The sequence below is a fragment of the Pristis pectinata genome, chromosome 1 (genome assembly GCF_009764475.1).
Source record: "Pristis pectinata isolate sPriPec2 chromosome 1, sPriPec2.1.pri, whole genome shotgun sequence".
Lineage (NCBI taxonomy): Eukaryota > Metazoa > Chordata > Chondrichthyes > Rhinopristiformes > Pristidae > Pristis > Pristis pectinata.
The window spans coordinates 80,216,752-80,231,606 of NC_067405.1; the positions used below are offsets into that span (position 1 = coordinate 80,216,752).

The following is a 14,855-nucleotide window of genomic DNA, read 5'->3' on the forward strand; positions in this document are numbered from 1 at the left end:
TCTGGATGAGTATTTCATGTGTGTGACGGGTATGGTGACAACGGGCCGAATGGCCTATTCCATTGCCTTATTTCGTGCATCGCTACACTCACTACTGAACGTTTCAGCAGCCTATCACTTCTATTTCTCGATTACTTCGGGCTGTTTAATCAGTCGGACTGCAACATTTCAACTTTGTTTGCCCCTGCCGCTGCCCCTCCTGCCGCTGCCCAGTTACGCCCGTCCCTCCAGCTCCAGCAGCGAGAGCGGCCGATTGCAAGCCCCCAGATCCGGTGCCCCGGATCGCTGAGGACTTGTAGTTTACATTGAGCCCTTTCACACACGCAGTGCATTGTGGTGAAGAGAGTCCGCCATGCTGGGAAGCAAACACCGAATTGCACACCGTCTGAAATCCGGATTGGTCACTGGTTCTTCCAACGCCTCAGTGATAGGATGGCACCGACCAGAGGATGCTCCCTACGTCCCTTTTTGATTGGTCGCCCGCCTCCTCTTTCTTCAGTAATTGGCTGATGCTCGGCGAGCTCTCGACAGCTTGGCTATCCGATTGGCCCTTGCGCCTCGGCTCATGGTCAGCTGATCCATCGTACGGTCGCTCCATCTGTTGCAAGCGCAAGACGATGGCGACCGGGCAGCGAGGGTGAGTTTCGTGGTGCCCACGGCCGGGATTTCGTCGGCCTGGCGCTGTCCTGATTGCGGACGATCGGCTCCCCATTCAATCACCCTGCTCCGTCTTTCCCCCTGACCTTTTGGCTCAGACGGAGAGGGAACACCCCCCCCCCCCCCGACTCCTGCCGGCCCACCTGCCCCTGACAGCTGGTATGGGACTGAGGTGCTTGGCAAAGTGAAGCCGGGGCTCCCGGAGAGACAAGAGTTTATTCAATGAACGTGCGGAGTCTGTCTGATGTCACAGGGGTCCCAGTGCATGAAGCACAAAGAATTGGTTAACGGGTATAGCTAGCAACGAGGAGGGCTGATGGAATATTGCCCTTTATGTGAAATAGGCAAGTTTTGATGTCATACATGGAATCCTGAGTACAATTTTGGTCTATGTGCTAAAGGAAAGATATTCGTGCATTGGAGGCGATGCAGAGGAGGTTCACTAGATTGATTCCTGGGATGAAGGAGTTGAGCCTACTACTCGTTGGAGTTTAGAAGAATGAGTTCTTGAGAGGAATTGACAGGATAGATAATGAGAAGATGTTTCCCGTTGTTGCGGGGTATCCAGAGCTGGGAAACATAGATTCAGAAGAGTGCCTCCTTAAGAAATTCCTTCTCTGCTGATTGTGAATTTTTGGAATTCTCAAGCCAGAGGAGGAAGATGGCGTCTTTGAATGTATTTAAGGTGGAGGTTGACAGATGTTTGAACTATAAGGTCCTCGAGGGGTATAGGAATAGCGTGAGGGTGGAAGCCAAGAACGGGATCAGCCATGATCTCATTGTATGGTGAAGCAAGCTCGAGGGCTGAATGGTCTACTGCTCCTGTTTCTTACCGATCCAGATTTAATTGTTCCTTTCAAAACAGAATTGGATAAAAACACGAAGGAGAGAGTTATGGGGAAGTTGTGCAAGAGCTGGGAAGGTGGTTAGAAGATTTGCATTCAGCTTTGAAAATTCTCCACAGCCTTACTGCAATTTTAATGTTCTCTGTGGTCAAAGAAATTAGCCTGGTCCTGATTCTAATGGGGAATAAGTAACTGGGAAATGACTGGGTCAGGGATGAGATTGTCCTGAGAGCCTGTGTAGACTTAGCAGGCCAAATAACCTATGTTACAAAGAGATAAGAGAAATTAGTCCTGAATTCTACAATAAGTAGTTTCTATCCAACCTGTCACTGCCCTTCCTATGGTGTGTACGGAGCAGCTCCGATTACTCTAGGTGAGGTGTAACTGTGCAACTGTAACACAGTTTCACCCACTGAGCCTGGGGATTGGGAAATCTGCAGAATTCAACAAAGGAGCAGCAAGCGGTTTCTAATGAAAGGGAGAGTAGAATATTAGAGTAATCTGGTGGGAATCATATAAAGAGACAATAACTTTCTGTAGATTTATAAAAGAAGTAAAACTTAATGTGGATCCCTAACAGACTGAGACAAGAAAAATTATTTTGGGGAATAACAGAAATCAAAATATTTTGTGTTGGTCTTTGGGGATGAAGCTACTGGAAATATTGGAGAGCAACAGGTCTAGAGTGAATAAGGAGCAGAAAGAAATGAGCATTAGTAAAACGGTAATAGTGGAGCAATTAAGTGGGCTGGAAGGTGATTTCTGCATTCAAGGTTTTGTAAAAGTGATGGAACAAGTGGAGGCACTGGTCAGCATCTTCCAAAATTTCAGAGATTCAAGAACATTTCTCATAGTGATGGATAAAATACTGGAAAGCATCATGAAGGGAACTTTGAAAGTAACAATAAGATTGGCAGAGTCAAAGTGGATTTAGACACATTGAACAATATTTAGAGGTTTTTAAGGTTGTAGCTCGCAGAATGGGTAAGGTTGAGTCTGTTAATGTGAATTTTCAGAAGGCCTTGATAAGGTGCCACTAAAGGTTATTAAACAATTGTAGAGTTATACAGCACAGAAACAGGTCCTTAAGCCCACCTCGTCCATGCCAACTGTGATGCCTATCAAAGCTAATTCCACTTGCCTGCATATGTCCTAAATCCCTGGCAGCTTTTTCCAGATATTTACCGCACTGTGTGTGAACAACTTACCCCTCAGATCTCTCTTAACTTTCTCCCTTCTAGTTCTAGACTCGCCTGCCCTGGGAAGATGATTCTGACTACCTGTCCTATCTATGCCCCTCATAATTTTATAAACCTCCATAGGGTCATCCCTCAGCCTTGTACGTTGCAGTGAGAATAAACCAAGCCTATCCAATCTCGCTTTTGACTATAGGCATGCATTCCAAGCAAAATCCTGCGGAATCTCTTCTGCACTCTCTCTGTTGCTGTCACATCCTTCCTGTAGTCTGATGACCAGAACTGAACACAATACCCCTAAGTGTGGTCTAACCAATGTTTTGTACAGCTGCAACATGACGTCCCAACTCTTGTACTCATCCTCCCCATCTGCTGCACTGTCATTCTGGGTCCCTACTCCCTGCATTACTAGCTTAAACCCTCCCAAGGAGCACTAACAAACCTTCATGCTGGGATAGTGGTCCCCCTCCAGTTCAGGTGCAGCCTGTCCTCTGTACAGGTCACCCTGCTCCAAAAGAGATCCTGATTATCCAAAAACCTGAAGCCCTCCATCCTGTACCAGCTAATTTGCCCCACATTCATCTGTCCCATCTTCCCATTTATATGATACTAGCACGTGGCACAGGAAGTAATCCTGAGATTACAACCCTAGAGGTTCAACTTTCTACCTAACTCCCTAAATTCCCTTTGCAGGACCACATATGTCATTTTTTGCATCTTTGCTAGCCACAGGAGAGGTACCGGAAAATTGTATATGATGTTATGTGCCTGTGATGCTGCTGCAAGAAAGATTTTCATTGGACCTGTGCATACATGTACTTGTGCACATGACAATAAACTGGACTTTGAATTTAGAGGATGTAGAGCAGATAAGTGAATGGTAAGGATATAGTAGATGGTATATGATGTGGGGGAATGTGAGGTCATTCATGTGATAGGTAAAAATAGCAAGAGTACTTTTAAATAGTCAAAGTTCAAAAGGTGGTGGTGTTCAAAGGTTCTTGAACATGTATCAGAAAGTTAATGTGCAAATAATTAGGAAAGCAAACATTATGTGGGGCTTTATTGAAAGTGGATTTGAATACAAGAGTAGAGATGTCTCAGTGGATTATAAATGGTCCATTTGAGCCCACAACTGGAACATTGTGTGCAGCTCCCTAAGGAAAGATAAACTTGTGGTATAGGGAGTTAACCATATTGACTCTGTGGAGGGGAGTATTTTATAAAGGGAGGTTAAGCAGACTGGGCCTGTATTCCCTAGAGCGTTTAGAAGTCCTTGAGTAATACAGCACGGAAACAGGCCCTTCAGCCCAAATTGTCCATGCCAACCAAGTTAACTACGTGAACTGGTTCCATTTGCCTGCATTTGGCCCATATCCATCCAAACCTTTCCTATCCATGTATCTGTCCAACTGTCTTTTAAATGTTGTAATTGTACCTGCCTCAACCACTTCCTCTGGCAGCTCATTCCATATACTGACCACCCTCTGTGTAGAATAAAAGTTGCCCCTCAGGTCCCTTTTAAATCTCTCCCCTCTCACCTTAAACCTATGCCCTCTAGTTGTTAGCTCCCCTACCCTGGGGAAAGCACTGTGACCATTCACCAAATCTATGATCCTCATGATTTTATAAACCTATATATGGTCACCCATCAACCTCCTATGCCCCAGGGAAAAAAAATTCTAAGCCTATCCAGTCTCTCCTTATAACTCAAGCCCTCCAGTCCCAGCAACATCCTCACGAAGAAGAGAAACAAAGGACTGCAGATGCTGGAGGAACTCAGCAGGCCAGGCATCATCCGTGGAGAAAAGCAGGTGGTCAACGTTTCAGGTCAGGACCCTTCTTCAGGACTGAAGATAGGAAAAGGGGAAGCCCAATATATAGGAGGGAGAAGCAGAGCAGGGATAGGTGGACAAAAGAGGGGAGGCGGGGTGGGCACAAGGTGGTGACAGGTAGATGCAAGTAAGAGATAGTGATAGGCAGGTGCAGGGGAGGAGAGGAGAGCAGATCCACCGGGGGATGGGTCAAAGGTATGGAAGCAGGCGCTCCATGGGGAGAGGGGAAGGAAAAAAAACAGATGAGGAGAAAAAGAGAGAGGCTAAGAAAGAGAAGAAAAGAAGAGGCATGGTAGTGGTGGTGGGGGGTTGGTTTACTTAAAGTGGGAGAATTCGATGTTCATGGCGTTAGGTTGCAAGGTTCCAAGACGGAAAATGAGGTGCTGATCCTCCAGTTTGCGCTTGGAATTCTGGCAGTGGAGGAGGCCGAGCACTGACATCAGTGATAGTGTGGGAGGGGGAGTCGAAGCGACTGGCTAAGGGGAGATGCAGATCGCGGTTATGGACAGAGCACAGGTGTTCTGTGAAATGGTCACCTAGTCTGCGTTTGGTCTCACCAATTGTAGAGGAGACCACACTCAGAGCACCAAAAGCAGTAGACGATATTAAGGGAGGTGCAGGTCTCACCTGAAAGGACTGTTTGGGTCCCTAGATGGAGGTGATGGAGGTGGTGTAGGGGCAGGTGTTGCACCTATGACGGGGGCAGTGTAAGGTCTCTGGGGTGGGAGTGGGATGGGTGGGGGGGGGGAGGAGTGAACTAGGAAGTCGCGGAGAGAGCAGTCCATGTGAAAGGCAGAAAGGGGTGCAGGGGAGAAGATGTGCTGTCCTCATGAATCTTTTCTGCACCCTTTCCACTTATTGACATCCTTTCTATGTTCAGGTGACCAGAACTGCAGACAATACTCCAAGTGTGGTCTTGTACAGTTGTAAGATGAATTCCCAGTTCCTGTGTTCAGTGTCCTGACCAATGAAGGCAAGTGTGCCAAACCACCCTGTTCTTCACCACCCTGTCTATCTGTGTCCCCATTTTTGGGAAAGTATGTACCTGTACCCCTGGGAGACCCTTCATCCACTTCAAGCTAAATCGTTAGCACAGTTTCTCTTCCCACAGATGTGGCCTCACCTGCTGATGAACAACAGCAATCTGCAGCTCTTTTTGATCTTTAGCTTTGTGTGATGTCTTTTACGCCCATTGTAGGTGTTTGCGCCGAAGAGGCGGCCCATATAAAACGGAACCAGCTACGGACCTGACGCAGTGGCGACTGGCTAATGCTGAGGGCAGACAGACATGGAGTTATATTGACTACAGAGAAGCAGAGGGCAGGTCACAGACAATGTTGGAGCTGCATTCACTGGGACTTGATACCGTATGTACATCTAATGTTCCATTTTCAAAGAAAACAGTGCAGCCAATTTTACCAACATCTAAAGACATGAAAAAACGGTCTTGTAACTGCCTTTTCCTTTGTCTTAGGGTAGTCTCATAATGGTACTGAGCAATTTGGTCCATGTCAGCTCTATGAAAGAGATGTTCAGTTGATCCTGGTTACCCCTCTCTTTCAATCTCTCGCTCAATCAATTTTTTTACTTATCTGGTTGTCATTTGGAAGATGGTGTGCATCATCATTTCTTATCCTTTCAGTCACAGCATTTCAGATCATAAACGATTATATTTGAAACATGTTTTCCAGCAGTGTTCTGTATTTTTTTTGCCAAACACCTTAAAAATTCTTAGCTTCACCTAACTCTATTTGCACTGAGGAGCCCCAGCTTCTGCAGGCTCACATTACTCTCATCCCTAGTAAAGTTCCAGTCAATTTCTCTGCATTCTCTAAGGCCTGCTCAAAAGGTGACTTAAGCATTCAGTCTGATCAATGTGTTATAAAATTTTCATCTCTGTAAAAACTTCCTTTTAGCTGTGACATTTTACTCTGTACTGTTATTGTTTTTACCTGTACTACCTCAATGCACTCTGTACTAACTCAATGTAACTGCACTGTGTAATGAATTGACCTGTATGATTGGTATGCAGGACAAGTTTTTCCTTTTACCTCGGCACAAGTGACAATAATAAACCAATACCAGTACCTCACTTCCTTGCCGTTGTGTTCTATTTCTCTTTTAATAAAGGCAAGAATCCCACTGCTTTTGACTTGTCTTCCCAACCCGTCCCGCCAGCTTTGATTCACACTGAGTCCTGGTTCCTGAGTCCCTTTAAAAATGTCCTTTTATAGCTTATGTTCTTAATACTAAAATATATAATTTTATTCTTATTCCTTAAATTGCAACTGCCATGTTGCTGTACATTTTCACCAGTCTGTCTTTATTGTCCTCACTTGTTTCTATTCTGTTTCTTTTCTCTTGCAAATATTGTAATTATCCCATGTATGCTTTTGTTCAGATCATTAATATATGTCAAGAGTAGTCGGCCTAATTCAGACTATTTATAACTAAATGCAGAGTGCACAGTAAGGAAGGATGGTAGGCTGTAGGTAGGTCATTGCCGTACAGTAACTCGTGGGGAAAATCTCTGTAATTGAACACCAGTTCTGAAATATTGTCTCTTGTTCCCCTTTCCACAAACATTGTCTGACCTATTAAGTGTTTCCAGCATTTTCTGTTTTTATTTCACTCGACCAACCTCAGCCCAGTCTGGAAATCTACCCAATTACCATAGCTCTCTGCTTTGTGTCCCTTAGATAATTTTGTATCAATGCTCTCCCTGTCCCTGTAATCAGCTCAGTTAAATTGTGTTGTACTTTGACAGATGTTCTTTGAATATCAGATCAGGTTGTACCACCAGACTCAAGGACTGTTATCAGACTCCTGAACAGACCTCTCGTACGCTAAAAGATGAACTCTTGATCTACTAATCTACCTCGTGATCCTTGCACTTTGCTTGTCTACCTGCACTGTACTTTCTCTGCAACTGCAACATTATATTCTGCATTCTGTTTTTCTTTTTGCTACCTCAAAATAATTATGTATGGAGTGATCTGTCTGGGTACCACTCAAAACAAAAGACAATAATAAAACAATCCGATCCAATATCAGTGACAGAATCCTCGCCCACCCACTCAGTACTTCATCTAAATATCAATAAACTTAGTCAAATACAATTTGCTTTTCACAAATCTGTGCTGGCTTTCACTAATTAGTCATTACTCTTAGAGATGCAGATTCTCAGAGGAAGTGGTTGAGGCAGGTACATTAACAATATTTAAAAGGTACTTGGACAGGTACATGGATAGGAAGGGTTTACAGGGATATTGGACAAACGTGAGCAAATAGGACTAGCTTAGATTGGAATCTTGGTCAGCATGGAGCATTTGGGCCGAAAGGCCTGTTTCTACGCTGATTTACTCTGCCAATTAAATTTATCATAAAATAATAGTCTCTCAGATGTTCCCCACCACAGGTGTTAGTAACCAGTAGAAGCTGGGTTTTTCTTTCCCCTTTTGTAAGCTCTTCTTCAGACACCAGCCTGCTACCCAGCAGGGAATAGATTGATGTGGGCAAACCGTTCTTCACTTTTTGGTTATTCATTGCCTCCTTGTCCAGCCCTGTTAAGATACCTTCCCAACTCAAAGTTAATCCCTCTCTGATTATATGCACTTAGGCTTGACTCTACCTTATCTTTTTCTGTAACGGTTCTACATTATGAACACTGTCCTCCAAATGTTGCCTTGCAAAAAGAATACTCCAGTTGCCCCACTTAATTTTGTCGAACTAAATGCAGCCTACCTCTCTGGATGTCCTCCCATATTTGCTTTTATATCGCTGTTACCCAGTTCATAATAGATTTGTTAAACCTCACCTCCTCTCCTATTTTATTACTGCTCCACAGTTCTTGAATCTTTCTGTGAGTTGTCTGCAGAGTTTTTCCTCTCCCTCTGTCCCCTTTTGGCTACAGAGTCTCTCGTGTGCCCTGCAATGGATCAGCCCTCTGATCTCAAATTCTAATGAAATAGGCATGGACATTAAACCCTCAACTGCATTGTCCCTCTCTAGTGTTATAACAGTTTCTTTGATACTGACACCGCCTCTTTTTTTGTCCTTACACATCTTTCTTGAATAGCAACAGTGTTATCCCCAGTCCTTCACTTCTTTTGAGGCAATTCTCTGTTGCTGTCACTATACAATGGTCCTGCCTGTAGCTCGCCAACCTTTCATACTGTGCGCTCTGCATTTACCTATCTTGGACTGCCTTGCATTCGCCCGGTTAACCTCCATCACCGTCCCAACTTGTCCCTTTTTGCCTCTTGTAGTCCTCCCTGCACCTACTTTCTCTAATGTTCCATTCTGGGTCCTGCCCCCTTTCCAAATTGGTTTAATCTCTCCCAAAAGTAGCATCGACGCTGGAGTAGCATACAAGATGGGGACATTGATTCTGGCTTCACTTGAGGTGCATTTTATCCAACGTGACCCAGAACTACTTGTCCCAAAAATGGTGGAGTGCCATAGAATCATACAGCATAGAAACGGGCCCTTCGGCCCAACTTGTCCATGCTGACCAAGATGCTCAACTAAGTGAGTCCCATTTGCTTGCATTTCGCCTGTATATCTCTAAACCCTTCCTACCCATGTACCTGTCCACGTGTCTTTTAAACATTGTAATTGTACCTGCCTCTACCACTTCCTCTGGCAGCTCATTCCATATACCCTCTTTGTGGAAAAACCTGCCCCTCAGGTTCCCTTTAAATCTTTTCCCTCCCACCCTAAACCTATGCCTTCCCGTTTTAGACTCTCCTGCCCTGGGAAAAAGACTGACCATTCACCTGATCTGTATCCTTCATGATTTTATACACCTCTATAAGGTCAAACCAAAAGGAGGTAGTCAGCAATGGTGGCGAAGCATTACTGAACATAAAGGAAAACTCGTATGGATCTTGTGGGAGGTGTTTGTGATTCTTCTTTTGGGTTCAATAATGGGAATAATTCTTTCCACCTCTCTGTTCCTCATCAGAATGTCCTCTGAAAATCAGCAGCTCCATCATTCAAACACCCAGTCCATGTACTGCAATGGTGACGATCTCAGCCTTGTCATTTACAAAGTCTGTTCTGCAGATAGAAGTAATCTTTAAAAAAAAATGTACTTTCCTACATACTGAAAATTCAATTCTAACTCCAGGCTCCTGACAATTAGATGTGGCCCTTATCAAAATCTAGGTCACAAACCAGGCCTTTCCATTCTTTTTAAATGTTAAAAGTCAAAATTAAATATTTAATCTTTCACAAATTCCATATTGAACTTAGCTAACACAATTTCTGGTATGGAACCACATTGCAATATTGAAATGAGTTAATGTAGGTCATGTCTTGATGTTTCAGAGTAAATTTGCCAGGGATTTGGGGCGTGCTTGTACACCACAAGAGGCAGCTCTGCATGGGATGAAGTTTTATGCACAACTGCAGGCGGAGGATGGACACTGGGCCGGAGACTATGGTGGACCACTCTTCCTCCTACCAGGTTAGTCGGGGAACCCTGGAACTGGACAGGGGGTACACTTCCTTTCTGGCAGCCTGCATTTTGATTCCCTCTGGCTAAGGGAAAAGAGTTTGAAGAATAAGTCTGCCACAAAATGAATATTTATAATGAAGAGATCCAACAACAGACTGGAGAATGGAAGCATCAAGCGCAGTGTTTTAGTGTCGGCTGACTTGTTTCTCCAGTGTGAAGTTTCATCTGACACGGTGTCTATTACATACCAGTTGCCACAGGGGTTTGACAGAGCAAGGTCTTAGTTCAGTGGCAGCAATCCAAAACAGCTGGAGACCAGGTTGTATTGCATGGATTTAGTGCACACATATCCATGGGTACAAAGACTTGGTCACACCCCTTTCCCTCTCTCAAACACCCTGTTCCCCTTGCTCCTTCCCAACTCTTTGTTTCCATTCTCTTTCAGCTTCCTTCCCCTGCTACCCCCAGTCCTTCTCCAGCTGTCGGCTGCTTGCTGTCTCCTAGGGGTGGGGCAGCCACCATTTGCTCACTCTGGGATTGCAGCTGGTGTGTGCACCTCACTCTAGTATGAAGGTCAGACCCACGCGTCACTTTGGTTGTTGTAATGGGTGGCTCTTCTGCAATCCCTGATCCGAGAGCCAGTGCTCTTTGCTCTGACCTAAGCTACGTTCAGACAATCTGTGTGAGTGCAGATTCCCAGACGATCTGTGGAAGTAACTTTTGATAAGATGAGATATCTTTATTAGTCACATGTACATAGAAACACACAGTGAAATGCATCTTTTGCATAGAGTGTTCTGGGGGGCAGCCCGCAAGTGTCGCCACGCTTCTGGCGCCAACATAGCATGCCCACAACTTCCTAACCCGTACGTCTTTGGAATGTGGGAGGAAGCTGGAGCACCCGGAGGAAACCCACACAGTCATGGGGAGAACGTACAAACTCTTTACAGACACCAGCGGGAATTAAACCCGGGTCATTGGCACTGTAATAGCATTATGCTAACCGCTACACTACCGTGACTGCCCACATGCAGTGGTTCCTTCAGCATAGGATATCCAAGGTTAGAGAAGAGGAACGTAAACGTTAAGGTTTGAGTTTCATACCTTTAGTTCTCTATGTCCTGCGTCATTTAACCATCCAGTCTGAGAAAATGAGAGGTGCAAATGACATGTAACTGTAGGTGCTGAGCTGGGAATTTCAGATAGTTCAGGAGCAGCCCATGTCAATACCAGAAAGGCACACTTACTTTTGGGCATACAAACAGTGAGTGTCATGTTGGGAGATAATTTCAAAACGATTAAGATTTCCTTTGATCTTTTAGCTCTCCTAATTACATGTCACGTAGCAAAGATACCACTGTCAGACTTCCAGAGAAAGGAAATGATCCGATACCTGCGCTCTGTACAGCTCCCGGATGGAGGCTGGGGACTGTAAGTACCAATAATTTGCCCCTCATGATTCTATCTGCCTCCATAAGGTCACCCCTTTGCTCCTTTGCTCTGGATTTTAAAAAAATCCCAGTATCTATTGCCCTTCAGTCCAGGCAACATTCCAGTGAATCTTTTCTGTGCCCTTTCTTGCTTAATCACATCTTTCCTGCAGCATGATGACCAGAACTGCACATAATATTCCAAGTGCAGTCTCACCAACATGAGTTATTCAATGCCTCAGCCGATTAAGGCAAGTACGCCATATGCCACCTTCATCTACCTGTGTCGCCACTTTCAGGGAACTATGGACTTGTACTCCTAGTTCCCTCTGTTCTACAACACTCCCCAGGGCCCTGACGTTCACTCTATGTCCTGGCCTGGTTTAACTTCCCAAAATCCATCACTTCACACTTGTCTGAGTTAACTTCCATCAGCCACTCCCTTGCCCTCTTTCCCAGTTGATCTAGATCCTGCTGAAACCTTGGACAACCACCTTCACTGTCCACCACCCCACCAATTTTTAGTGTCATCTTCAAGCTTACGAATCGTGCCACCTACATTCTCATCCAAATCTCCTCCAATATGAAGAAACAACCCTCCACTACCACCCTCTGCCTCCTACCACCAAACCAATTTTGAATCCAGTTGACCAGCTCACCTTGAATCCCATGTGTTCTGTCCTTCCGGACCAGCCCATCATGTGGGGACTTGTCAAAGGCCTCGCTAAAGTCCATGTAGACAACATCCACCACCCTGCCCTCATCAATCCTCTTGGTCACTTCCTCAATAAACTCAAGCAAATTTGTGAGACGTAATCTCCCACACATAAAGCCGTGCTGACTATCCCTAATCTGTTCTTGCTTTTCCAAATGCAAATAAATCCTATCCCTGAGAATCCCCTCCAGCAACTTTCCCACCACTGATATTAGTCTCACTGGCCTGTAGTTCCCTGGCTTGTCCTTGCAGCCCTTCTTAAATAGGGGCACGACATTAGCCACCCTCCTGTCTTCTGGTACCTCACCCGTGACTAACGAAGATATAAGAATCTCTGTTAGGGTCCCAGCAATCTCCCTCCTTGCTCCCATAATATTCTAGGATGCACCTGGTCAGGTCCAGAGATTTATCCACCTTTAAAACTGCCAAAGCCACCTCCTTTGTAAAGTCAATGTGCTTCAGGATATTACTGTTCTCTTCCCTGAAGTTACTGGCTTCTATGACCTTCTCTACAGTAAATACAGATGAGAAGTATTCATTTAAGACCTCGCCCATCTCCTGCGTCTCCACACATAGACGACCACACTGAACTCAAAGGGGACAATTCTCTCCATAGTTATCCTTTTGCTCAATATACTTAGAACCTCTTGGGATTCTCTTTTGCCTTATCTGCCAGGGATACCTCGTGTCCCCCCTTTGTCTTCCTAATTTCCTTCTTCCTTATACTCAAGGGAATTCATCCTTATACATCCCTTATACTCAAGGGACTCGTTTCATCCCAGCTGCCTACACCCGACATATGCCTCCTTTTTCCTGATCAGAGCCTCTAAAATTTCCCTCATCAGCCAGGGTTCTCTAATCCTGCCAGCCTTGCCCTTCGCTCTAACAGGAACATGCTGTCTACCTCCCTAACTCTCTCGGTCATTTTTAAAAGCCTCCCAGACTTGCCAAATGTCCACTTACCTGCTTGCAACCTCTCCCAATCAACCTTGCAAGTTCCTGTCCAATGCCATCAAAATTAACTTTGCCCCAGTTTAGGACTCCTTTTATGAACTAGTCCTATCTTTTGTTAAATATTATCTTGAAACTCGTAGAATTACGATCACTGGTCCCAAAATTCTCCCCACTGACTTGTGGTTTCTGTACAGTGCCACAATGGTCTTCTGATGCTCTTGTTTAGTGTGGCTGTCTGTACATTCCTCTATCCAGGTACAAATGTAACTTGTGTTTTGGTTTGTACCTCAGGCACGTGGAGGACAAGTCGACAGTGTTTGGAACAGCATTGAATTACACAGCCCTGCGAATCCTGGGAGTTGGTCCAGACGACGCTGACCTGGTCCGAGCGAGAAATAACCTTCATGATAAAGGTTGGACTCTAAACAATGAAGAGCAATTTGCAAGGAACTTCCTTTCTTTTGGGACTTCCAGCTGCCTCAGAATCAGATTTATTATCACTGACTTATATGATGTGAAATTTGTTGTTTTGCAGCAGCAGTACAGTGCAGACATAAAATTACTATAAATTACAAACTAAATAGTACAAACAAAAAGGAATAATAAGGCAGCGTTCATGGGTTCGTGGATCGTTCAGAAATCTGATGGCAGAGGGGAAGAAGCTGTTTCTGAATCATTGAGTGTGGGTCCTCAGGCTCCTGTACCTCCTCCCCAATGGTAGTAACGAGTAAAGGGCGTGTCCTGGATGGTGAGGGTCCTTAGTGATGGATACCGCCTTCTTGAGGCACCGCCTCTTGAAGATGTCCTCGATGGTGGGGAGAGTTGTGCCTGTGATGGAGCTGGCTGGAACCCTCTGCAGCTTCTTGCGATCCTGTGCATTGGAGCCTCCATACCAGGCGATGATGCAACCAGTCAGAAGGCTCTCCACCATACATCTGTAGAAATTTGCAAGAATCTTTGGTGACATATCGAATCCCCTCAAACTCTTAACAAGGTAGAGCTGCTGGTACTCCGCCTTTGTGATTGCATCAATGTGTTGGGCCCAGGATAGTTGCTCCGAGATGTTGACGCCCAGGAACTTGAAGCTGCTCACCCTTTCCACTGCTGACCCCTCAATGAGAACAATGTGTGTTCTCCCTGAACAAATACAGATTTGTATTCATTTCTACGTTTATTAACTGCCTTTATGGGAGAGGTCTTTTTCTTTGAAAAGAGATCTTTTTTCCTTGAAAAGATAACATTAGTAAAATAGTGAGTTGAAATAAAGTCGAATTAAAAGGGTCTGGGCAGAGCAGGAGGGAGGAACAGAAGGAGGGGCCAAGTGGATTTTCTTTGTTTTTTTTTCCCCCGAGATCAAAAGCAGCAACATGTTTTCAGCGGTGGAGGCGTTGAGCTAATGATGCAGTCAGAACACGATACCAGGAGAAAATAAAAGCTGTTGGGTGTTCAGGATGAACTGAGGCACCAGGCAGAAAGTGTCTGCCAGGAGTGATACTCCAGTAGTTCGATGGGTTCATTGTTTCAGTGAATCAGTTGAATATCTGTTCATCCTCCACCCCAACCTCCCACCAGAACTCTGCCACAGTTTCTGCATGGACACTTGTGCCAGGCAACCTGGGGATAGGTTGCATCTTGGGAATGGCCTTCTCCCATCGTGGAATCCATAGTTCAGGATACCAGTTGCTTTAGCTTGCTGCAACACCACACTCTTGAATCTCTATTACATTTTCTATTGAACTGAAAGTATAATCATTCAGTTTGG

At 45.0% G+C, this 14,855-nt stretch overlaps 1 protein-coding gene across 2 annotated transcripts in view; it reads left to right on the plus strand.

Annotated features, from left to right (window-relative positions):
* The first annotated feature begins 524 nt into the window (after window positions 1-524).
* lss (lanosterol synthase (2,3-oxidosqualene-lanosterol cyclase)) overlaps window positions 525-14,855 on the plus strand; it is an 85,762-nt gene continuing 71,431 nt past the window's right edge. Inside the window, exons 1-5 of one of the 2 annotated variants that reach the window (XM_052027275.1) lie at window positions 525-637; window positions 5,732-5,900; window positions 9,865-10,003; window positions 11,317-11,425; window positions 13,385-13,506. In XM_052027275.1, the coding sequence (XP_051883235.1) occupies window positions 618-637; window positions 5,732-5,900; window positions 9,865-10,003; window positions 11,317-11,425; window positions 13,385-13,506 (559 nt within the window). In that variant the 5' untranslated portion in view covers window positions 525-617. Of the gene's footprint in view, window positions 638-4,399; window positions 4,529-5,731; window positions 5,901-9,864; window positions 10,004-11,316; window positions 11,426-13,384; window positions 13,507-14,855 lie in introns of those variants that run through there. The other variant, XM_052027284.1, reaches the window with a different exon arrangement.